General features: G+C 37.9%; 1 protein-coding gene across 1 annotated transcript in view; it reads right to left on the bottom strand.

Annotated features, from left to right (window-relative positions):
• Nucleotides 1-19,825, bottom strand: part of RAB11FIP2 (RAB11 family interacting protein 2) — a 36,677-nt gene extending 16,852 nt beyond the window's left edge. Inside the window, exons 1-3 of the mRNA XM_009668617.2 lie at nucleotides 19,286-19,825; nucleotides 6,753-7,195; nucleotides 5,555-6,017 (exon numbers count right to left, since the gene is read on the bottom strand). Of these exons, the coding sequence (XP_009666912.1) occupies nucleotides 5,555-6,017; nucleotides 6,753-7,195; nucleotides 19,286-19,638 (1,259 nt within the window). The 5' untranslated portion in view covers nucleotides 19,639-19,825. The remainder of the gene's footprint in view (nucleotides 1-5,554; nucleotides 6,018-6,752; nucleotides 7,196-19,285) is intronic.
• Between the last annotated feature and the right edge of the window lie 5,011 nt (nucleotides 19,826-24,836).

The following is a 24,836-nucleotide window of genomic DNA, read 5'->3' as shown; positions in this document are numbered from 1 at the left end:
TATTAAGTGGACCCACTATTAAAAGAACGAATGAAATAAAAGTTACTAATTTCTGAAGCATGACACGTAGCAAAAATTATTTTCATATTTCCTTGGATTGTCATTTTCCTTTGGGAGTTATTTTCTTTTAAGAATATTATATCTATGAACTGCCTCTAATGACACATCGCTAGACTTTCCAGACTGATGAGATACTTGACAATGCTCCAGTCATGGGAGTGCCATTTAAAAAGTGCTTTGTATATGCGTACATATATGCGTACGTACATTATTTATTTATATAAATCTACACATGTATTTGGTGTGGAGGAATATATATGTGTGTGTATCTGTGTACATACACACACACACAATGTTTCTTAGAAAGCTCACAGGCACCTGCCAATTCAATTTTCAATTTCCCAGATCTGGAATTTGATCAGACTAGTAACAACCTGTCAGCTTTAAATATTGGACTATTTGTTTCCCTGTGTCCAGTGCCTAAGATCTTGTTAATTACCTAAACTCTCTTTCTGTAGGTCTTGTTAATTACCCGTCTCCTGTCTCAGAGGACCTTGTTAATAACTTGTACTATCTCTCTAAAAAGGTCCTAATAACACATTAAAATTAAAGATGCTTTTCTTTTAGCACCTGTCAAGCGGTGTAAATTGAGAAATTTTCACATCAGTTTATTAGCCTACTGTAGTGTATTTTCCTAAACACAAACAATTTCAGAGAAATGATGCATAAAGGTTTGGTCATTTCACAAAGAATTCTTATTTACCAGGAGTACTGTCAATTTATTTAATTGTGTTCAATACAAAATCCATGTGGCTACTGATTGCAAATTAACCTCTTGAGAGCCATGACAATTAATAAAAGTAATTATAAGAATGAATGCTTTTTAAGAAAATATTAGGTAAAAGTTTCAAAGCAGTGTATTAGTAATTATGAGGACAAACCTCATTATTGTTAAAGGACGACTAAACATTCTAAATCATATTGTGCGCTTAATAACTCTACATTAGCTATATGGTATAAAACCTTTGGAAACAATATATTTTGTAACATCCACAAAACCACTACTTTTTCTTTCACTATGAGACTACAGAACGTTTAATATGTGAAGAAGTCAGCTCCTAAATCTGTAACGTTCTTTTAGGCCAGCTGATAAAACATCTTAACACTTACATAATACTTTATCTACAACTAATTGATACACATAGTGTGTAGAAGAGTTAACAAAGTATCATCCCCATTATACAGATCAGGAAATCGGAGCACAGAGACGTGGGATTTACACAAGGCCACAGAACAAGCCTCTCTCAGAGCTGAGATTGTTAGAAACTAGGAGATCTATATTTGATGATTTTTCTGGCATCTCGAATTCTACACAAATCATATAGTTAGGTTTTTTTCCAGATTTGTCTATTACTCATTCCTAAATGAAATAACAATGAATCATGATTTTCAAATAACTCTCGTATACTTCTGGCTTTTAGGGAAAAAATATCGTAACTTTTGGTAAACAATTTCTAAATTCTCTTTATCAGCACCTGAGAAAGACAGGGAGAATGTACTTATTTTCATTCTTTTAATAAGTAAATAACAGAAATTATTGACGATAATTATTGGCTGTATGAATACAGCCAATTGGTTCTTAATGACTGGCTGGGTTAAGGGCAAAGCTTCTATTCAGCAACTCACCCAGCCAACAGTTAGTGATACTACTATGAACTGCTGCTCTGCAAATCATTATTGCTTAGTCAACAATATCAAACAAAATTAATTAGTATGGACCGTAAGCGTGACCCAAAGCTCAGCAAAGCCACTGAAAAGACTCCCACTAACTTTAAAGGCTTTGGAGTACGCCCATGGAGAATGTACAATCTTTCTTTCAAATCTGAAACAATGGGGGAACGTAGCAAATGCTCTGTCTCTCTAAGCCTTCTCACCTCTGCATGAAGCTAAAAACGTCTCATGCTGCCTTTTACATGAATAAAGATTTGAAGGTATTCCAAAGACCTTGAGGAAAACAGTGGAGTACATCATCATAAACTGAAACCTTTATTTTTTTAATCAATTAAAAACATTGGCTGAGAAATCTGATAAATTAACTACAAGTTCCATAAACCGTATAAAATGTAAAGTGTGAATGTGACATTCAACTCAGGTAATTTTGTGATAATACACAGGGCAAGATACCCATTTTGGTAAAAGAAATAACTTTAACCACAACCACATATGGAACATGAACAAAAGGAAAGGGAAATCAAACTCTTGTAAGCCAAACAACCTGAAGCAGGTTAGGGAAAACTCCTTCCTGGGCCAGTTATCCCAGAACTGGGTATCCTGAAGCTTCTGAAGCATCTGGTTCTGACCAGACAGGATACTGTAATGGATGGACTTGCTTGTCTAACTTTAAATAGGAAATTGCTCTCCTAAATCATTTCATGATGTTATTCGCTGTATACAGATACTAGATCAAAAAAAGCATAACTATACATCTAGCAACAGAGGAAACAATTTATAAATATTTTTCTCTCATGGGAAGAAATCGGCCTTCTTACCTGCACATGAAAACGTGACTTCATCCTCTTACCTATTTCCAGCCAGCTGGGATCCTTTACTTTATACTATGCTTGAGCACTGGAAGAATTCTCCCCCTAAAAGTGAGGGGCTTTGACCCCTACCAAATCTAATTATGGTTAAAAAACTACTCCCCTCAGATTTTCAGCCTGTTCCTCTATTAAAATTTGCCCAAGCCATTTAGTAGAAAGGAATGCATGTCTACATCTCTGCTGTTTCAATACAGTCCAGAATCACACCTTTAACTACTGGTAAAAATGGTCTTTGCCTACACCAGTAAGTAGAGCTTACCAGTAGGAGCAAATCCACAGTGCAAAATAATTGGTGCTGAGGACCTGACACCCACACTATGCACATTTCAGGGCTGTGTCTTCCCCATGCCACTTTGCACTCACTGGTCTGGTCCCACAGACCGAATGCCCACTTGTGGCTAGAGCGCACTAGGTGTGCTCCTGAGGCACATCCTTCAGGTCAGTTTCATCGGAGAGGAAATCCAGTTCACGTGTTCCAGGGCCATTCCATAATTCGAAGCAAGGCATAATTCGAAGTAAGTGGGGATAACTGGGAGATTCACCTCCAAAGCAAACTCCTCATCCAGACTACAACACTAATTTTGATGCACCTTATTGTTACGTCTGTAATTAAAAAGATATTACCCGTTTGACTGGTGAAGATGGTGTCCAGCAAAAAAAGGTTGTATATTCAGCAAATAAAAAGCAACTCTAAATCTAAATTCTGTGTGTATGTTTCCTGCATACTGAATTTGTTACTCAACCTCATTTATGTTTTGCCCACAGATTTATACAATTCTTTCTTCACAGTATTACTAATTCTCAAAATTAAAAATGGATTCCATTCAACATGTCCTCCACAGATAAAAGGTAGACTTAAACTGTAAACTTATTAAATATGCACATTTTGTATTAGTGTCTACTTCAAAAGAAAATCATTGTGTAAGATACATATGAAAGAAAGTGAACTTATTTTAAAAGATTTTCAAAGACCATGCTAGTGGTGCATATAAAAACAGAGAGCTTCCAACTTAAATTATTGAACAATAGATATTATTCCATAATAGCTGTCTGATAATAAACATCATGACCTTTTCTATTTTTGGGTGTTAGAAAATAATAGAACATCTATTTGTCTTATCAAAAGTTTATGTATACATAAAAGTCAAGAACTTGTAAAAGAGACTCATACAAAGAGAGGGAAATGAACAACCAGAGTCCTCCTGAATGGGCACTGTGATGAGCTTTTTAATTACAAAATTAATGGGGGAAAATGTCTACTATGATTACTGTTAAAGATTTATATTTATCAAGATATGTTGCATTCAGGAACGTCAAAAATATTTCACTACTAATATCTAACATCTGCCTGAATACATTCTTCACTTAAAAAAATTAAATACTATGTAATTCTAATAGTAATTTAAATTACTTCTGTTTAAATGAGCTTACATAAATGAAAGTTTAACTTCTGACAAACCAAGCTACATCCTAACCTTACTCCAATCTAGCGAAATCCTTTATTAACTAAATAATATTCTAAGCCTTTGGCTGCAAACATGTTATTTAAGACAATGGAACTGACTTGACTTATAGAAGACACTAAAAAGATAATTCACTCAAGTCTATATGAGCATCTACTAACTGTATCTTTTCTACAGTGGATAAGGGAATTTTTGCCCCATTTCAGTCTATTTACCTATTTCACATTCAAGATTAGTTTTATTGAGAAAATGACTATAAATTTAAAACAGGAGCCTACACATTCCAACCTCTGAATAAAGCTGTGCTGGGAAAAAACTGTTCTAAAATCCTAAAGAACAAGATGACAAGAAACAAAATACTTTTTTTTTTTTTTTTTAAAGAAAAAACCACTACTCTGTTAGTAATTAAGGAACTAATACACAGGGAAAAGGTAGATTTGTTAGAACTATGCTTTCCACTTAAAACATTGATTTATTACACAACCTTAAAATGTTCATTTGAAATATTTCAATTTTAAATTCAATTTCTAACCCAATATAAGTCATGAAATTAAAATGAATCATTACCTTAAAAAAAAAAAAAACAAAACACACACACACACCCTTAAACAATTTTTGGCGTTAACATATAGAAAAACTAAGAACACGAATGAAAGTTAGATTATTCAATTGCTGAAACATTTTCCTATGGGGTATACATTATATGTGATGTGTATATTCATACACACACATGTATACAAGATATATTTTCCTACCTATCAAACCAAAACAGAAAAAAATCTCTAGGATGCACTTTTTATTTTTAAGGAAAACAAGTAAACTGTTGATAGGCAAACAAAGATTAAACTGGATTACCGGAATCAAAGTTTCTTATCAGTTCCTGTAACTCAATTCACATTGCTTAGCATATCAATGTCTGCCTTATGCAAGGGCTTGAATACATAGGAACTCAGAAAACCTACAGGGAGCCAAATGAATTCAAGCATGATAAGCACCCATGTGGGTGCTCCCATTTGGGAACAACGTGGTTTTCAGTTCTGGCGGTTTAATATACAGAATCTAAAACCAAATTTTCCATGGTGACATCCACAGTGTTTCATGCGTTTTCATTATATTTTCTTCACCTTGTATTTATTCTCTTTCCTCTTTCCCAAGTTTCCTTCTAAAATCTTGCCTTAGACTTAAGTAATATTATTATATTACTTAACGCTAGCAATGAGCGTTCACTTAAAAGACTTTAAGGAAGAACCTGTTATGAAACATGAGCAAGGTCTTCCGAAAGCCCAAGTATTCGAGAATGATCACAGTACGTATTAGCAATATAAATGTAACTTCAAAATGAAATAAGATCAAACTATACAAAGTTCATAACTTTTACTTAGAAACAGATAAGCAACCATATAAAGCACAAGGATTGTGTTCCTCAACACTTCACATTTTCATTTATATAACATGTTCAATATATCAGATCAAAATACAGTAAAAACCTACCTTGAAGATGGCAACATGCTCGTAGGCTTGAAGTTTGTTATAAACGGATTAGTTGAATCATAATCAAAACTCTCCTGATGAGTTTCACCAAATGCACTAGGTGATTTCAAATCAGTAGAACTGTCTGATCCCCCGTTGCTAAGTTTATCTGATCTCTTGCTATCCTTTTTTCCAGTCACTCTTTCAAAAAGGCTAACTTTCTCTTTTTTCTCTTTTTTAATTTCTTTTTTGATTTCAACAGGTTTGGAAAACAGACTTATGTTTTGATCCCATGTTGCTGGGCTTTCTTCAAATGGATTCTTCTGTCTTGGCAGCGTTGCAAATTTTTGGGGTAACGAAGCACTCACATTGGTAAATGGGTCGTTTTGTGCTTCAAAGGCAGTTTCATCAACTGTGCTGTCAAGCTGGTTCGTTTTAGAAGTATCAACACTTAATGTCCTTCTATGTGGAGATTTTAGACTCCCTGCAAACAATTTGTCATTAGTTTATAATCAAGGAGATATTATATCATAGTTTATGACATGCAGAGAACTTCATTTTAAAAAGTTTCATTTTAGCTTAGATCTAGAAGATTTGCAATCAAATCTCAGTTCAAAACACAGTTGAATAATTAACCAGTTTTACACAAAATGAACAGCTGTGGTCATGATTTTGTGGTTAAGAAATGTTTAAGGAAGCAATAGACCATACAGTATACTTTTTTTTCCTGTGTGAAAACTAGGTATTACTGAGAAGATAGCTGTGACTAGTGTGGCATTTCAGAAAAAAGACAGTAGTCCGTTTTGCATAACAACTTTGAGCAATGGAAAATATTTTCAGTTCTTCATATATCTTGGGTCTAAAACCTTGATGACAGTCTTCAATTTGCTAAAGCAGACTTTAATTTTTCACAAGATAAACTACTTGCACCTAAAATTCCATCTAGAATGCAATGCTTCATTACAACAAACTTTCAAATGAGAAGATAGGAAAACTGATGAATTATCATAAAGTATGACCAAACCTTATGCTCTGAAACAGCATTTACGAGTTACCATCAAATAACGGAAGTGAAAAAAATAGGTCAGTAATAATCCTTAATTTTTTGGTCTTGCATTTGCTCCATAAACTAAAGAAACAAATTCTTGAATGCTTTCATACTCATAGTAATGAACTGTAATTATAATGGCTAAAATTAAGCACCAAGTGTTGTACTTACCACCCTCATCAATTGAACCAAAAGACTCTAGCTGACGCCTGAAAAGATGAGAGTAGCCAATTGTGCTGGATTTCGCTTTTTCTGAAGAGACATGTGATCCTGTTAAATCTGACATCGAGTGAGCTGAAGATAGTCGCTGAGGTCCCAGAAGGAAAGGTTTTTTTGGTTTTGATTTCACTTGTACTTCACTACTGTATACCTCTATGCTTGCATCAGGTAGGTGAGTGCTTGGAATGATCGCAGAAGATGTATCTGAAAACGTCCCATCATTTTTTCGACCCTTCATTTTGTCTTTTAGTTTAGCAAAAGGAGATTTGGTTTTGTCCTTCATTGACAAATCAAACATACTTGCTGTCATGTTATTCCTCATAAACTGAATATTGACCTTTATTTCTCCTCTGTCTTTCGTTCTCTTTCCTTGTTTGGACTCTAGGCTAAACCACCTTAAAGGAGAAAAAGAGCAAGTTATGTCGTGTTTTCTGGAGGCTAGTCATTAAAGCATATGTTATTTCATCCATGTATCTGGCTAGTAAAATTTAAAAACATGAAAACTGAATTCCAAAGTAAAAATTAAAACACTCCTGTATTGAAAAACTTTTTTGTCTTCATTTGTTTTTGAAAGAAAAAATAAATGAACAAGCAAAAAGCTTTTTGCACTGTTCTCTTGTTTCAAGGACCAAAGTCAATTCAGTGGAAGCATTCTAAACTTCATCAAAGTTAAAGGGCTCGCATCTGCTTGCAAAGAAGAATTTATATCTAACATTAATTATAGATACAAATAAATTTTATTTTGCCTTTTAAAAGAACACTGACATTTTTCAGGTGGCCTTTACTTCGCAGTGATGTATTACCTGAATGTATACTACGTGCCAAATATTTCACCCAGTAACCTTTACTCCTTTGATTTTACTTAGGTTTATATGCCAGTAAGCATTTTTCCCTCTGCCCCTTCCTCCTAACTGATGGTTAAGATATATGTCAGCCACACTAGCAAAGAAATATCTGAGACCCTTGAATGATTTACAGTCAACCATCATTTCAGTTGTGCAGCTACAACCCCTACTGACTTTGATAGTAACTCCATGAGCACCAGTGTCAGAATGGGGAGCGCCTAGGTGTTATCTTAACACTTTTCCCCTTTTTTTGCAGGTCACCAATAACTTCAGCATTATTTCCACAGGATTTGAAACAGTGACATAGCCCTCTACTCCTTGAAGAGAGATCAAAGGTGTTGTTATTTGTTTCCAAAAGCCAAGTGTGCTTCTTGGCCAGTCCAATAAAGGCTTTATCATCATCCACGTCTTATTCCTTCCCTATAGTGCTTCGTTGTCCCATGGAAGTATCTGCAGAGTTATGGCTCATTCTTTCTTCTACGACTTCACCTAAATGAATGAGCGACAGACTCCCTACTCTACACATATCATCAACAGTCTTTTTCTATTCCAAAAAGGGCACAAGGGCATACTTCAAACGGGGCTACACCAGCCCCAAAGATGTGCCCTAAACCCATGTGATTATGTTCTCATCCTCTCTACTGCCATTCTTCCTCTTTTTGGAGGATTTGAGGATTTTTCTAGTACTTCTCCCATCATATGACAAGTCCTATAGGGCTTATTTCATTGTTTGGTATCATGAAGGAAAAGAAACACACTAGTTTCCAAACTCACCGAAAAGGTTCAGAGAAGAGAAGACAAATCACCTAAAGGGCAAGCTCTTTTACCCATCTAGAGATGATGCTACAGCCATGAGTCTTAGAAAAGTGTGCAAATCCTTCACAAACGTTACAGAATTACATTATTTATTCTGTATATGTAAATTTACATAGATACATATTTATTTATTTCTAACTCCATGCTTACATAAGCTAGACCAGTAGAAAGACTTGGCTAAATTTTGGAGGGTTAGCAACCCCACAGCTACTGTATTACTGTCCTATACCATAGCGTATTGTCAGGAAAAAATGCATGCACACATACTAACACCATAGTATATTATCATGATGGAACAACTTTTGAACTGGAGACTTAAAAGCGAGATTGCCTATCAACACAGATGTGAAATTGATCATGCAGCTATACATATATTATTCAACACTGTCAAATACAGAAAACAAGGTCAAAAAGGGAGAAAAATAGCCCTCAATTTCCTTTTAGATTTCATAAATATTTTTAAAGGTGACAGCTGAAATCGAGTTTTCAAGCAGAGATACCATTTTTTGAGTTGACAAAACACCTCTAAAGGTGACCTGCCAAAGAAATAATAAAGGGGAAAGGGTATTATGCTTTTTTGTTGCTTTGCGATGTCCCACTGAAACACAACAATAAAAAAAAGTAAGATCTTCTCTATCCTAACACAGGACAATGTGGATCCAGATCAGTGGACCTAGAAGTTCAGAAAGGTAGAAGGACAATTAAATCTTTAGGAAGAAAGCTTTTCTTCTGTTTGTGAGATAATTTCTTTTATATATATATATTTATATATGTGTATATATATATGTGTGTGTGCGCACGCGCAGGCATGCATATACAGGCGTGTGTGTATATGTGTGTGTGTATATACATATATGTGTGTGCACACACATATATATGTACACACACACACATATATAAAATTACATGCAAATAATGAAATCTGTCAACTGTATGAAGAATGCACATCATTTTCCCTTTTAGCTAACAAGATTTCACTTCTAGGTTACTTATTCCAGAAACTCCTTAATTCACCCACAGAGTCTTTAATGAAAATGTAAACAACAGAAGCCAGTCTTCTTTATGTATTGCAAAACTGTAAGAGAAGGTATCCTACCTTCTTTAAAACTCTTAACAGAAAAAAAAGAAAAAGAAGAAAACCTAAAACACAGCCATTAGAAGTAAGCCTTTGCCAACAAATTTCCATCAGATTTAGGCCATATATTTTCAATTAAAACAGATTTTGCTTGTGCAAGAAAACCCATCCTGAACCCGAGAAAGTACTTCCCGTGATTGCTTAGATAGTCACTAAAATTAACAAGAGATCTTATATACATATATATATATACACAGAGAGAGAGAGCACACGTGCAAGAGCAAGCAAGCAAACTCAGGAGTGTTTTAGAGAGGCTTAATAGGCAGAGATCTAAAAAAATGTCCTGTAGAAGGACCTCACTTTTTGAGATTCAAACTTAACGGCTCAGCCTACACTGTAAGGAAACATTTTCTCCTTCTACCTCTTTCCCTCCTTGCACAGGTCTCAAATGTTAATACCATATCTCTGATAAGATTCATGAATTTTCATATGTTTCCAGTTAGAAATCAATGAAACTTTAAACTGCTGTATGATATTGCGAACCTGTTTCAGAACAATGTCAAGACATAAATTCTTAAGCTTCTGCTGTACAGAAGGAAGCTTTTCCTTTTAAAGCAACATAATTATTGACATCCTTATCGTGAATTAATAAGTACTCCGCGTCACTATCAGTATTCACCTGCTAATGGCTTATCTATGTATACTATTTTAACATTCACTAACTCTGAAGGAGAGAATTTCAGTATACAACGAGTACTTTGCCTCTGCAGTTTGTACATTTGTTTTCTAAGCAGACTTTGAAGAACTTTATACCAAAAATAAGTTCAGCTGGAAAAGCAAACAAAGAAAGTATTCTCACTCGAGTATGATAACAGAATCTCACAAGGGACTGGATCTCGTACATGTTGGGACTAAGATCAACACCACTACTGATTCCACAATAATTTAATCATAAACTTTTAACTCAAGCAAAATTCCTCTGGATTTCAGTGGAATTTCTGTTGGAATGATTGCTAGATCAGATCTTTTTATAAAAACTTATATATTTAATTTTATAAGTATTTTATGGAGTTTTTTTTGTTACCTGGGAGTGTTTATCTTGTTTTAGTTATAATGAAGGTTCCATATGCTTCAGCTTATAACAAGAGAATATGAGAAGCAGATTCAGTTCATGATTTTCTTCAAATTCAAAGGCAAATGATTATTTTTTAAGCAGATGAGAATAAACGCAAACAATAATAAGACTTGTGTGGAGTTGCACGTGAATGAGCAACTGAGTCTGTAAATGTTTCTCATTAAAATCTGCTTCTACAACACATGGGCATGAGCAGCAAGGAGAGTAAACAGTATTGTATACAACAGAAAAAAAGAACTGGGCAATAAAGTCCAGTGTTTTCAGATAACAACATTTTGGTTCTAAAATACTAAATTCCAGTGGTATCACTGCCAATTTTCAAAATTGTAATGCATTATAAAAGTCAATAAAACTTGCTATTTTGGTTTTGCTTACAGTACTTTTGGCCACAATAAATGCTCCATTTGTCAGGCTGCCATGAGCTTATTCTATAGAAAGCCTGTACAGAATAGGAAAATAGCCAATAACCTATACGAACAAAACAGGGTGGCTTTTATGAGAGCAGATGCCCTTTTATTTAATAACCAAATATTACATCCAGTCTTGCAGACAGTCTTTATTTAAACAGACCTTGTACAAAGTCTGGCAAATTTTCTCAACTGCAAAGAAAGCCCTGTTGCCTTCTGAATCACATTCATACTTCTTGCTCTCACCTTCAAATGTTCTGCAGGACGTTGTCCTCCAAACACCCTCTAATTTCTGCTCTTCCCCTATGGTTTCCATCAGAACCTTTTCTTACTTCTTTTTCTCTTTTGCTTTTGAGGAGTGTGCTAAGGGGCTTCCTCTGTCTTGCACAGGATTCTGATTATTTTTATTTTGCAAGTATTATATAAATTGCCATTCTCTCTTCTGGCAATTTTTGGAACGCACTCACAGAGATCAAGATTCAAGGCTGAACAGGAAAAAACCTGTTGGGTAGTCAAACCATAAAAAACGGAGCCCTATCTGAATGAACATTGCTATTTTCTTACAGTGAAGAAATTATTTGGCCATACCTATGATTAAGCATGAAAAAAGAAACTTTCCCTTTTTCTGGGAAAGGCAGTAATAATCTTCTGCATACTACTGAAGTAAATCACATAATATTAGCAGTACCAAACCCTTTACCTTAGCAAAGGCAGACAGGAAGAGCTGAAGAAAATTGAACTAAGGTACTATTAGGGAGCAAGTTATAAAATTCTGGCCTGCCTGTTCCATCTATCTGGTTAGTGTTTTACAAACACATTTATACATTCAACACAATTTCTTAAAGTGTTCTTTTCTTTCCCTTTTTTCTGGTTTCATTTTCAACTCACTTTTGCTTTTCTGTACTAAACACATGATGCACTTCATCCTGCACTCAATAAATATTTTGAAACCAGTACCTTGTTTTTCTTCTAATAGCAGCATGTTGTCATGGTGTCTTATTCTCAAAAACTGCCATGGAATTTGACAGTCCCAAGACTTAGCCCTCTCTCTTGCTTGAAGAAGGATCACTCGAAATATTCTCCTTGCTATATGATTAACACTATGGGTAAGAAAAATCATTATGTAATTTTAATTATATACCTACAACTGCAGCAGCCTCCAAAATGACTGGGATACTTATCTATCAATTCCAATAGGTATTAGAAGCCTTCTAGTGAGCACACTCAATCGGTAGATGAAAGATGAACTTCTGACTCAGTTTTCTTTCCATTACCCAACGTGGGAACTACTAAAGGAATTTTCCCACCTATTCCATTACTTCTCAGATACGTCACTCTGCCTCCACTCTACCAGTAAATATCTATTGTATTGATTTAATTTTACATTGCTAAAATTATGAGATTGCACCCAATGATTTTAGCAAAACCTCAATTTTAGTTCCTAAATTATCGAATGAATTCTATAAAAAGCTATGCAATCAAAAGGTTTCAAACCTTGATTCCACAGTTAAAAAGACTGGCCTAATCTGCTAAGCAACTTTATCCTGCTAAACAGTGATGGGGGGAAAAAGGAGAATTTTCTACATTAGCAGAAAATGATGTAAAATGTAAAAAGATGAACAAAATCCCAGTCACAGAACATGTCCATCAGTTATCACAGGAGAGAACTACCTCTTCAGCTTAGATTACTTAAGTTCAGGGTAGGTATACTGAAGAAATTTACTGCGCAAAATCTCACTTACTTACCACAGCCAATGGGTAAAAAAAAAAAAAAAAAAAAAAAAATCAAACCTAAAACCCAGAACTGCCCATCTAACATATTCATTAGCAGCAAATGCACTTTGAGAAATGCAAAAGCCTGTTTTGTGATAAATCATTCAGATACCATACCAAGAGACAGCCCAAAAAGTTGGTCAGTAGTAAAATTCAGGAAAGGGGCAGAACGCAGATTACACAGCGTATGAGGGGAAATGAAGAGGAGAATGGATTAAATATTAAAATAAATGATGACATTCAGAAAGATGAATACTATAACTTTCTGGAAGCCCATTGCAATGAGATGCAAAAAATAAGAGTTTAAAAACAAATATTACAGAGCAACACTGCAACACTACAAAACGTATGGGAACTGACACATATCACAAGACCCTTAGCTAACATTTATTGGAACTGGTTAGCTAACATGAATTGGAATCACACTAACTAAACTGGTCTTAGTTTACACTATTTATTATTTGGGCTAAAGATTACGTACAAAAACTTTTATTTTAGAAAGGAAATAACTGAAGGTATGAGAATTAAGGCCAGTTCTGTTATTTTAGGAGCGTATGGGTGCATTTGTGTGCAAGCACATGTGTGTACAGAAAATGGAGCATGGAAGATGTTCAAACCAGATGGCACTCAGATTCTGAGTCAGAATTATGACTTACTCAGTATCTGTTTGCGTTTGTTGTTGAAATGTAAATGCTAGGGATATTATTAGATCCTTCTGGAACACTGCTATAATCCCATCTCATCCAGCTACCACTGGGCTCAACTTTTTGGTTTCCCCCAAGACATACATGCCCGTAACCATCTTTCCTTTTTGTTTTCAGCACTAAATTTTCCTTCATATTTTACATGAACTGAATGAGCCAAGAAAGAAGCTAAACAAAGCTGTACGGATCCTCCAGGCTTCTTAACGTTGCTGGGCTTTTGAGAAATTTCTCAGTTATTACTCTTCCCACTTTTAACTATAGCTTTTAGGAAAGCAGTTTTTTCTCTTACTTTACACCACAATATTTTGATAATTTCTTTTACAGTCAGGTATTTCAACCACTATTTACAGTTTTATCACCTCAAGTCAGGTATCGAAAATGCACTTTGCTGGCTTAAAACAAATTTAAGACCCAAAATGTGTAAATAGTGTTTATTATGCTTTGTATAATTATTTTCTAAAAGGCACAGGTTGTTAACAAGCACTGAGCCCATGCTATCTATTTACTAGTTCTTGGCTTGTACAGAATTAAAGTTGCATTGGAAAACAACTATGTGAGAGCCTGTCTCTTGCTTATACTGCTATAGAGAGGATAGGGCAGAGGCAATCGAAGGGGAAGCCTTTCCATATAAAAGACGGAGGCTGCCAAGAAAGAATTCACGTTCCTTTGGAGGAAGTCACAGAATCTGTTTCTCTCTCAGGAAGCTCAAGAGTCATAAAGAGTATGTGCTTACCATAAAGGCGTACTGACTGAGTTCAATCTTTTCAATCTTTTTTTTTTTTTTTTTTTGGTATGACGACTTATTTCTATGTTAAATGATTGCTGGAAGAAGAAGAAAAGTACCTTAGACAAGGCCAAGATTATTTTACTGCATTATGCTCAGACTAAAATTTTTGTTAATGGTGCTTGCAGTTTGGAGGGGAGTGAGATAATAGAGAAACTAGGAGAAGGGGAATTAAATTACAAACCAAAAAAAAAAAAACCTCCTCCAACAAAACTTTAATAAGAAATAACAACAGAATCAAAAAAATGAATCCTCCAGTTTTAACATTCCAGACAAATGTTGCATCTTAAATCCGTTCTCCAGGAAATGTAACAAAGGAATGGACAATAAATAGCGTGGAATTAGAGGACAACAAGAACCAAGTGTATGCCGATGAAATAAGTAACACCATGGTAAAAGCTAATGGAAATCCATTCTTCTATTGCTGTGTTCATTTAGCACACAAAAGAAAAAAAAAAAAACAAAGACAGACATTGAGAAAAACTACTAAAATACTTTAGTAAATTAGAACATCAGTAAATGGACATTTCTGATTCCATGATAATTTGAAAATTTGTTTTATATTTTATGCTATGCTTTGTCAGACCATCAGCAGTATCAGGGCAAATATAAGTTTTAACTGAGTAGAAATCACTACAAAACACATATACGCTTTAAAAAACAACACATTGATTGATCATCATTTAAACTGAAACTGCAAAAGCAAAAGAGGTGTACTTATTTTACGATAGCAGACCAAAAAAAAAACCCACCAACAATTGTCAAGCATTTATCAGAATGCATAAAAAAACCCCAGGATTCTAGGGCAAAAATAAAACCATGGCAGAAATCTAAAAAGACTTGAAGGTTTACGTTCAGTATACCTCCAATAAAGTAGTGTTTTCTTAGCTTTTCAAACATATAAAAAAAAAAAAAACCTCTGCAAAACCTCTCAGCATCTGGAGCTTGCCTAGCAAATGGATCAATATTCTAGTTTTCATCTCTGGAGACAAGAGCTTGAGCAGAACAAGTGAAAGAGCCTTTCTCCATTTCTAACTATAGCGGAGTCAACAGAGACACGAATTTACAAAGCTACCACAGTGTGATGGGCACTTTTGCACCAAGACTTAAAGACCTTGAACAAGCATGCTGCAGATGCTTTGGCTGAGATCTCTGGAAGAGACCTAGAAAGTGACCATCTGAATCACATCTGGATCTAACCGTTCCAGGAATCTTCACTTTTAAGAATGTGAAAAATCATCAGTTTCAGAAAGAAAGAGAAAGGACATTGGATGATGGCCTATACAGAATTTTCACTATGAAATTACATTATATATACTGCTTTGTTTCATTAAACCTCGTGCCAGAGCAAGCTTATTAGAACACAAAATGCACAAATCCTATCATCAGGCCTCTGCTTGAAAACTTTATTTCAGGGAGTATTCTTTTAAACTAATGGGGTTTTTTTTAAGGTGTCACAAACGACAACCAAAAACACTATACAGAAAAAAGGATCATTTTTCACCAACATGTTTTTGAAGCTGCGGTGAATCTGTAAAATATCTTTCTTCCAAATTAAAAAAGAAAAAATAAAAAGCTCACACCCCACAGTCTTCCTAAGAATTCGAAATCAGCTGGTAGCCTTCACTTCTCATACCTCTTTACTTAAAAAGCACTAGGGAATTGCTGACAGGGTTCAGCATTGTGGTAGAATATTAAATATCTTTTTTGCAATACCCCAGTGACTCTTGAGTCTGTCTCTTGCAGCACCATATGTACAGCTGTGTTGGAAAGAGGAAGCTATTAAATATATTAAAAAGTAGAAATATTACCAATAGACACTTCATCAAATAACTGGATCTCATTTATCCCCAAACAAAGCAAGAAATGTTAAGGTTACATCAACATAAGAAAATAAGTCTGGATTTAATAACACCACAAGCCTGTTGAACATATTTGAAAGTAAAAACATTGCTTAATAAAACAGATTAGTGTTTCTGAAACAATGAATACAGCTTTCAAGTATCAGAAGGCTTTGGTAATAAAGACACTGCACTTGGTCTTGAAAGGCCCTGGGTATCTCAGTTCCTACACCATAGCCATGGCTTCAGGTGGTCTTCAGGTCCAAAAAATATTACACTTAGTCTACTGCCAAAATAGGACTCAGAAAATTAATATCAACAAGCATTTAGTTAAAGGAAAAAAAGCAAGCAAAAGCATTTGTTTGAGATCGCATTCACGTCCATATTCCTAAAGGTTTGCCCTCCTCTCACATACACATTTAAATATTGCATCCACAGATCTTCAACGAATGTTTGAAGAAAACAACAACAACATACATGCATTGCATGAAGACATAAAAACAGACAACCACAATAACTTTTCAAAATCATCTAAACGCTTAAAGATCCCAAATTATTTTTTCAAAAGCGACTCGGGGACGCGTTTTTCTAAGTTTCTAGGCATCTAAAGACACTGATATGAAAATGGATTTTCAATAGTTCCTATCTCATAGGAATTTAAATGGGCATTGAGTGAACACGTGCTGCCAAAAATCCCACTAACTGCCTATCTGCACTTTTACAAGTACGGCTGTTAGGCCCTAGAAGCCTAAGACCCATCAACTTTTAATAAGATTTGCAGTCTTAAATGCTCAAGTAACTTCTGACATCAGGACTTAGGCTGTTTGTAAAATTTTCCCCGTAGGCCCCAACCTTCTGAAGTGCAGCTTGCCGGCGTGTGGCATTCTCATGGATGAATTTCAAAGGTGGTCTAGGGAAATGCAACTGCACGTTTATATAGAACGCATGACTCTCTCACTTCAGAGAAAGAACTGAGAAAATAAGGAGCACTTGAAGCCATGCTAACCACAACTTTACATAAAGAAATTGTGAAAACATTTGAATGTAAATTAACATGGTCCTTGTGGTAGTTGAATAATGCCAGTTACAAATTTTTATAATAATTTTGTAACAGTCCAACACCACTTTGGGTAAACTGATGCAAAAGTGTATGGCTCCCTAAATGGAAAAGTGGTTTTGTTTTTCACAATAATGCTCGACTAATTTACATTTTTTTCTCCAGTTGATGGATATCCAGATTTATCTTTTTACCAGGTTTTTGGATTTAGTACCATTTTATGCCATTCATTCACTTCTTTCCCCTGCAGACTAGATAGGTGTTTAAACTAAAGCAGCTGCCTACTGAATTGCAAAACAATTACAACTGATGGTTAAAAATATTTAAGATGCATGTCCAAAGAGCAATGACCCCTCTCGAATCAAATATGAATAGAAATTAAGAGCCTAAGGCTACAGCCACTACCATGTATTGCATAAAGATAACTACTGTGACTGGTTTGTGCTTAAAAAGATGAGTAATTTAAAAGTATTTTTCTTCACACCATGAACCCACAAAAGGTCCTTTTCGGGCCCATGGTTCCCTATTATATGGTTAGTGAATATACAATTTGGTTAAAAATTGGGTGGTGGGAGTGGAACAAGGGCAAAGCAGCTTTAACCTGTCTTTGGCCTTCAATCCTAATAACCGCTGCACATAGGCAGAACCGGGTTTTTGAGCTGGTTCCTGCAGAAATAGCAAGTGCGGTTCAGGCTCTGATCAACAAGATCTGGCTAGTGTTGCCAGAATAAGGATTACTGCATCCAGCCGTCTGCTCTGACACTCTGCTGGAGGTTAACGCCTCCACAGCAGAGTCAGCAAAAGATAAATTACGCCAGCATCTTAGTCACTTCAATGCAAAGTCCAGCATCTTACCACAAACCCACCATCACTAACAGCTTCAGCAGATATACCAGACTAATTTTAGCACCTGAGATGCTGGCACAGGTTCCTTTCTGCCAAGGCTACTGAAGAGATATTAACCTCTAGAGAAATAGGAAGAAAAGACACCTGGGGCATTAACTTTTAACTACCACAGAAAGATATTTGTCAGCATTTATATGCCATTGGCTACAGAGAAATAGCTTAGAGCTCTCCATGCTGTTCTTGTACTACTTCTTTGGGACAAGTATAACAAAAACAAATATGGGGACAAATGTAACTAAAACAAACATGAATGCTGCAGAGACACAGGTGTGCTGCAGTATACTACACCTATACAATTTATTCCCATATACTTCAGAAAATAAGTTGTGAACCATGTCCACACTAGACACAATTTATCTAGTTTAGCTGAAAAACAGATTCACAAAAAAAAAGGTGAGATACATTTACTGCACAGCCAAATAAACTGCTGTGCTGATTATACTTTTTAATTTTCTTTTTGCATTCTCATGTCAGAATTTGCTGGCAAATCACAATTTTATTTGACAAAAGATTACGCGGGTGACGATGGAGGCTATTACAATGGCACAAGCTTTTCTTCAGTCTTCTCTCTAGAGGCCTGCTGTACAGAGCAGCTTGCAGGATCGTGGCCTAAGACTAATTAGGATCAGAAAAGTACTATACTACTGTGGTAAGCCTGCATTTATTCAGAGTTATTGACCACTAACATGTAAATATAAAATACTTAAAGACATTTGGTTGCATCAGTCGAAGAAAAACAATTTTGAATGATGCCAGGCTTCAAGGGAGTCTGAGTCTCATATGCGGTTCAAATTGAGGTTCAGGTTGAATGTGGATATAGCGTCAGGCAGAATGAAAAAAATCTTTAGAGAAACAGACAGAAACAAGAGCACGTTGCAAATACTAATTTGTCAAAAAATGTTAATAGTATCGGTGATCCTTCTCTGTGCAGGCTGACTGCTGTGATTACAGGAAACTTCTCTTGAAAGGGGACAGGCCACAGAGACATAACTCTTTGTGCCAGGGACTTAGAATATACCATAGAACAAAGAAATATGCTATTTTCATTTCAAAGTACTTTGATAATAAGGTTTCCATTAAAAAAAAAAAAAAAGAAGAGGGTACAAGGAATAAAAATGATAATGAAAAAAGCTGTCACTTACTCTGTTTTCCTTCTTTGCTTGTCCTCAAATATATCATTCAGATTTACCGCCACCTGTCCCAAAAATTTATCCAGCCCCACCAATGACCTGTGCATGACAACCAGGTACAGGACATATTTTTCTGGATTCTCCTGGGTCAGCAGTCCAGGGAGCTCAAACGAGGCCTCTTCTTTCCACACCGGATCCAGGGTCTTCTCAGCTACCGAGGTGGAGTACTTCTCCTTGCCCAGCTGAATGATGGTGTAAGCGTCGTTGGTGCCGCTTTTGCCTTTGGGCTTCAGCCCTTTGGCCTGAAGGACGGTGACTTGCACGTGAGTGGGGAACCACTTCTGGGCTTGCTCCGCCAACATCATCTTCGAGGTACCCCGCGGCAGCGGGGGCCCAACGCGAAGCCTCTTGACCTCCCCGGGGCGAGGGCGCTTGCGGCGGCGGCACCTGCCAAGGCCTCGGGGCTTGCCTTCCCCATGCACCTCTCCGCAGGGCGGACACCGGCCGTCCCCTAGCGCTGCCCGGCCCCCCGGCCCCCCGCCCGCCACCCCATGGCGCTGCCGCCCCCCCCCCCACCGGCCTTGCCTCAGTTTCCCCCGCCACAAAAGCCTCCGCGGCCCGGCCCGGCCCTACCCGGGCTCAGCGCTCCCCGCCGGCCCGGCTGCTCCTCTCGCCCGCCGCCCTGCCTCCCCCCGGCATGCCCGGGCACGGCCCCGCAGGCCTCCCCGGCCGCCGGACACCCTGCGCGCCGCCGAGGGGGCCGGCGGGGAGCCGCGCCGCCGCCGCCGCCTCCCCTCGCTGCCGTGTGGGCCGCGCTGCCGCCCGCCCGCCCTGCCTCAGCCTCAGCCTCTCGCCGCGCGCCGCCGCCCGGCCTGACGGGCCGGCTCCGCCGCTTCCGCCTTCCCCATGCTGCCAGGCAGCGGCGGCCTCGGCGGCGGCGGTCAGAGGGCGGAGGGCAGGGTTCAGCCGGGCCGGGAGCGGGGCGGTGGAGGAGGACGGGCCTTTCGGGCTGCCCCTCCGGCTGAGCGTAAGGTTTCAGCGATTCCGCTGCTTTTTGCCCGTCTTTCGGGAGGGCGAGAGACGGCTGTGCTGGGGGCGAGGAGGGCGCCCGGGGTGTGTCTGCGGCCGTGTTTAGCAAGGGAAAGAAGCTCCCCCCCCCCTTTCCCCCCCCCACCAAGAACTGGGGGTTGAGGAGAGGCAGGAACATAAGTGTGTGGGGGCGAGAAGCTTCCCTGAAGGCGCACAAACGTGTCTCCGCGCTGGCCGCTTGGGTCCCTTGGGGCTGGCCCGTCCTGCGGGGCAGCCGGCCCGAGCCTGCTGCCCGCTTCTGCTGGTCCAAAGGCAGCTCGCAGCGGTTCGGTCGGGAAGGACTCGGTGCCAACTGTTGCAGGCGATTCTGGGGCCTCTTTACGTTTCACCCCGCCTACCCTGGCAATCCTGTTTAATTTGAATGAAAAAGTGAAAACAGTTGTCAGATGCTTTGAGGATACGTGATTTGGAGGCTGTTGCACCTGAAGGCTGGCTACCTACCCATGCCTATGTGTAAGCAAAGTTACAGGTATTAACTTTGTTTCTGCAGGAAAAGAAGAAAAGCCCACACAAAGTTACAGTTGCAAGACTCCATATCCCGCCCTCGTAAACCATAACAAGCAAGGAAATCAGCAGCCAAGTCAGATAATACTTCATCGACCACTCATGAGTCCCTCGTCTGTGGCTCAAGGGTTAGCGAGCAACAAAAATCTGGGAGACCTTCTGATACTGCTCAGAGCTACAGGAAATTAAAAAGTTATAGCTGAAGGCCATCAGGGAGAGCAAAGTATGATGTTGCCCGCAACACATAATGCTGAACGAGTTATTGTCTGAGGTCAGAAAAGGTTGGGAACCACTGGTCTGCACCTAGTCATTAGTTTCCCTTTACAGTCTCAGACTCCAAACTCATTATCTCTGTATACAGTTTTAAAAACTACTTGGATGACCCTTAAGTTTTGACTGGATTTTTGTCTGCGTGCTCTGATAATTAATACAGTGTTGGCATGTCTTTCCTCTTTCACATTGTATCTGATTTTTGTTGATGTTGGAAAACAGAAGATCTGGTTGTAAATGATAACTTCAGAACATTTCTTGGGATCATGTTTAGAAAAAAAAAGCATGTGAATGAGTAGAGCAGTGATTTCTAAAAGAGTTTGAATTCTATGGTTATCTGCATGCGTGCTTGCATTGGTGAGTTATACTAATGGCCAGATTAGGTCTGCACATCAACTCTTTGGTGTAAATCACCTTCCCCCCCCACCACCTGAAAATTGCTTTCCCTTCTCTCCGGCTGTCAGTGTCCCACATCCTCAGGTATCTTTCCCAGATCTTTGGCAATAAGGTGCTACTGAAGCTCCTAGGAATGCAGAAGGTGAATTGCTGTGTTGGGGAAAGAGTAGTAGCATTTAAGGGAAGGGGTTAGAAGAGCTAGGAAGGATCACGATAAAGGAGGAAACTTGGACAATGGGGGTAATTCACTAGGTTCTTGTTGGAAACCAGTAAGACATATGTAAATCACATTATTTCTTAAGTGAACTTTACCACATACTAATTCTGTTCTAATAGAATATTCTCAGTTGCACTAAATCTAAACCAAGTGTGATTAACATATCAAATTAAAACAAGAAGTGAATTGTAGGTAGGCAGAATGTATTTACTTAATCCAAAATTTAAGTCAAGCATCATGTCTTGCATGCTGTGTCTTAGGAAAAGTTTTATGGATTCTTATGACAGGTAGGACTCCACTTTATCTTTTATTGGTATTCTATCATTACTCATTATTGTACCTTTCTAAGCTGGGGTTAACTTGAAGCTTTGTCCATCACCTGCTGCTCAGGGGAAGGTGAAAGAACTTTTGTACCTACAAATTCAATAGATCAATACAAGATGCAGAGTCTCTATCTCCTGCTCTTGGAGTTATCTTCTACCACTTATGCATTCTGTCATGTGAGAAGAATAGAATGGAGCCTTTCTTGTCTCTCTGCTCATCTGGTGGAGCAGGCATTGGGAATACACCCTCTCACTCCCCCCACCACAGCGCTTGAAGTGAATTCTGCTCAAAAGTGCATAGGATGTATCGTATTCTCGCCTATACTCCTCTAGGGTCAAGTTGCAATTGGCCTTCTGATTGCATCCTCTTTAGAGGAGGGACATTGTCATTTTCTTGTACATAACACGCAATATAAATGACAAAATACCTCAGTTAAATAATGATATCTCCAGCAACACAGCATCCCCTGGTACCATGTTAGAGTATTAATCCAGCAACGACTGAGCTTCCCATTTACTAAATCACCAACACCACTCAATGGCTGTGTGCACTGTGAGTTTTACTGGTCACTGTCCATGAAGATTTGGTAAATATCACACTAGAAAATCCATTTTGCTTTCTGTGCACCATTTTGGTTATGAGACTGTACTGCTCCTCCACTTTCGCTTTTTCTCCCTGTGGTGAGACCAAGTGCTGTAGATGCAGGACAAACAGTGCAGGAATATCAGTGGTCATTAATATTAAATGCTTTGCCTTAGCACTACAGTGGGAATGCTAATAAGGATGACTAATCTTTGAGAAACCATTTCTTCCGTCTGAATTTGAGGTGGGCACTAACCAAACAACAGCTCACTTGGGAAAGGATACCATGAAGCTGACAGAGATGATGGACAAATTCTGTGCTCACTGTCTCTTCACTGACTAGAATAAGCAGACAAAAATAGGTACAAGTGAAAGAGTTTCTGAACTCTGAAAGAGCTAATTAAAACTCAAAAGGACACTTGGGTGAGGGGAGGAATTTTTCTGAGATTGTATTTTGGCAAGATCTGTAATTCATGCTTTCTTTGTGAAAAGGACTCATGGCTTTTTATGTGCCAAGGTCACCATATTCCTTCTAGTTAGCTCATGTCATCAGAAAGAATCTTAATCCCAAAGGTTTGTTTGTTTTGGCTGGTTTATTTAGGAAGGAATAGCTAAGTGGACTGACAAGGTGAGAGAAGAGAGACAGGGAGAATGTCTACAACTGGAGGATAGGGAGGGTTGAAGCAGCCACCAACAGCATAGGATACGCAGTGCAAATCAAAACTGTAAAAAATTTTCTGAAGTCAGAGCTTCCAGCTTTGATTGTTTCTTCTTCAGCAGCAAGAATTCTGGGCTTGCTTTTCTCAGCTGTATTTCTCCAAAGCTGCACAGATGTTGGGAGAATGGGAGAAGAGACAAGGCAGAGAAGGATACAGGAGCTACCAAGTGTCCTCAGAGAGAAATCCTCTTTACCACAATGCAGCTCTCAAGGGAGCTGCTTTTGAATGCAAGCTCCAAACTTAACATTTTGAACTCAAAATCTTCCAAGAGAAACAAACAAAAGACTTAAAAAAAAATCACAGTAGGATATCCTCAAAGTAAGTGGATTTGGACAGAAAACAAAATATAATGATGAGAATGAGTTTAAAAAGTGATTGTTTATCACAGAATAACAGTAGATATCTGTGGTCTATTTAATATGGAACCTTAATCCTCATGTGTGCCATCTATCTCTATTACATGTTCTTCCAGGCATTTCTGGCCTAAGAAATCGGTTTTGATTTTTTGGGAGTTGTTGGGTTTTTTTAAGAGGGAATTTCAAGAATTATGGTGGATTTCTGTCAATTTCAGTAATTTGAAATACCCTCTTAACGCTCATTCTGTGAGCCAACAGTACATCTGATTAAACATCAGGCTTGATATTCTGGCTGCCCTTGCAAAAGAAAATGCAAGAAAATCTTTCAGCCTATCCCACTCTGAGACAATTCCATCCTCTGCTTTTCATTTCCAACTGCATGCAGAAACCCACTTGCTAAAGAGGATATTGTACACAGTGGTAAATTGTAGCAGCTAATTTGATGGTTTAATTTTTCCCTGATTTCTGTTTGTGAAGTAGGAAGCATTTTGCTATTTTTGAAAATGCCATCTCTTCTTTGAAATTATTTACTGAACAATTCTTTGTTGGCAGATCTCTGATGATGTGTTTGTTTTGAACATTATGTAGTTGTGGGGCACAGGCTGATTTTGTTTAGACATGTAACAAGCTTCTGCTTTCTGCATGGCTGACTCTAACTTTTAGTAGCTGTTGAAACTGTCCAGACTGCATGTTCTCTGGGGAGGCTATGCAAATTTTGACACTGAACGTTGTTAGTTGTTAACTTTATCTTAACTTTCACTATTTTTTTAATTAGTGACTTCTTGAGGAGTTCACTAGAATTAATTGATTTCAGAAATCAAACAGCTGGGCTCAAACCCACTGGAATAATTTTCACTGGAAAGTTTTTCCTCAAGCTAGTAATAGCTAGCTGGTTTTGTCTGCTCTCTTGCTTCGAGTAGAATTCATTAAGATTAAATGTTTTGGTGTAAGTAGTAGAAGCCAGATGAACGTCCATCATATTTCTGTCCTGGTCCCAAATTTTGGATATCTGAATGTTTTTGATTTTCTGAGGCTGAATGAGTTCGGCACTTTGCTACTCTGTATGCTCTTCTGCCTTTTGGGTTCACTGTTATGGAGCGCCTCCT

The sequence above is a fragment of the Struthio camelus genome, chromosome 7 (genome assembly GCF_040807025.1).
Source record: "Struthio camelus isolate bStrCam1 chromosome 7, bStrCam1.hap1, whole genome shotgun sequence".
NCBI classification, from domain to species: domain Eukaryota; kingdom Metazoa; phylum Chordata; class Aves; order Struthioniformes; family Struthionidae; genus Struthio; species Struthio camelus.
The sequence above is the reverse complement of the archived record's forward strand: the minus strand, read 5'-3'. Positions and strand labels throughout refer to the sequence as shown.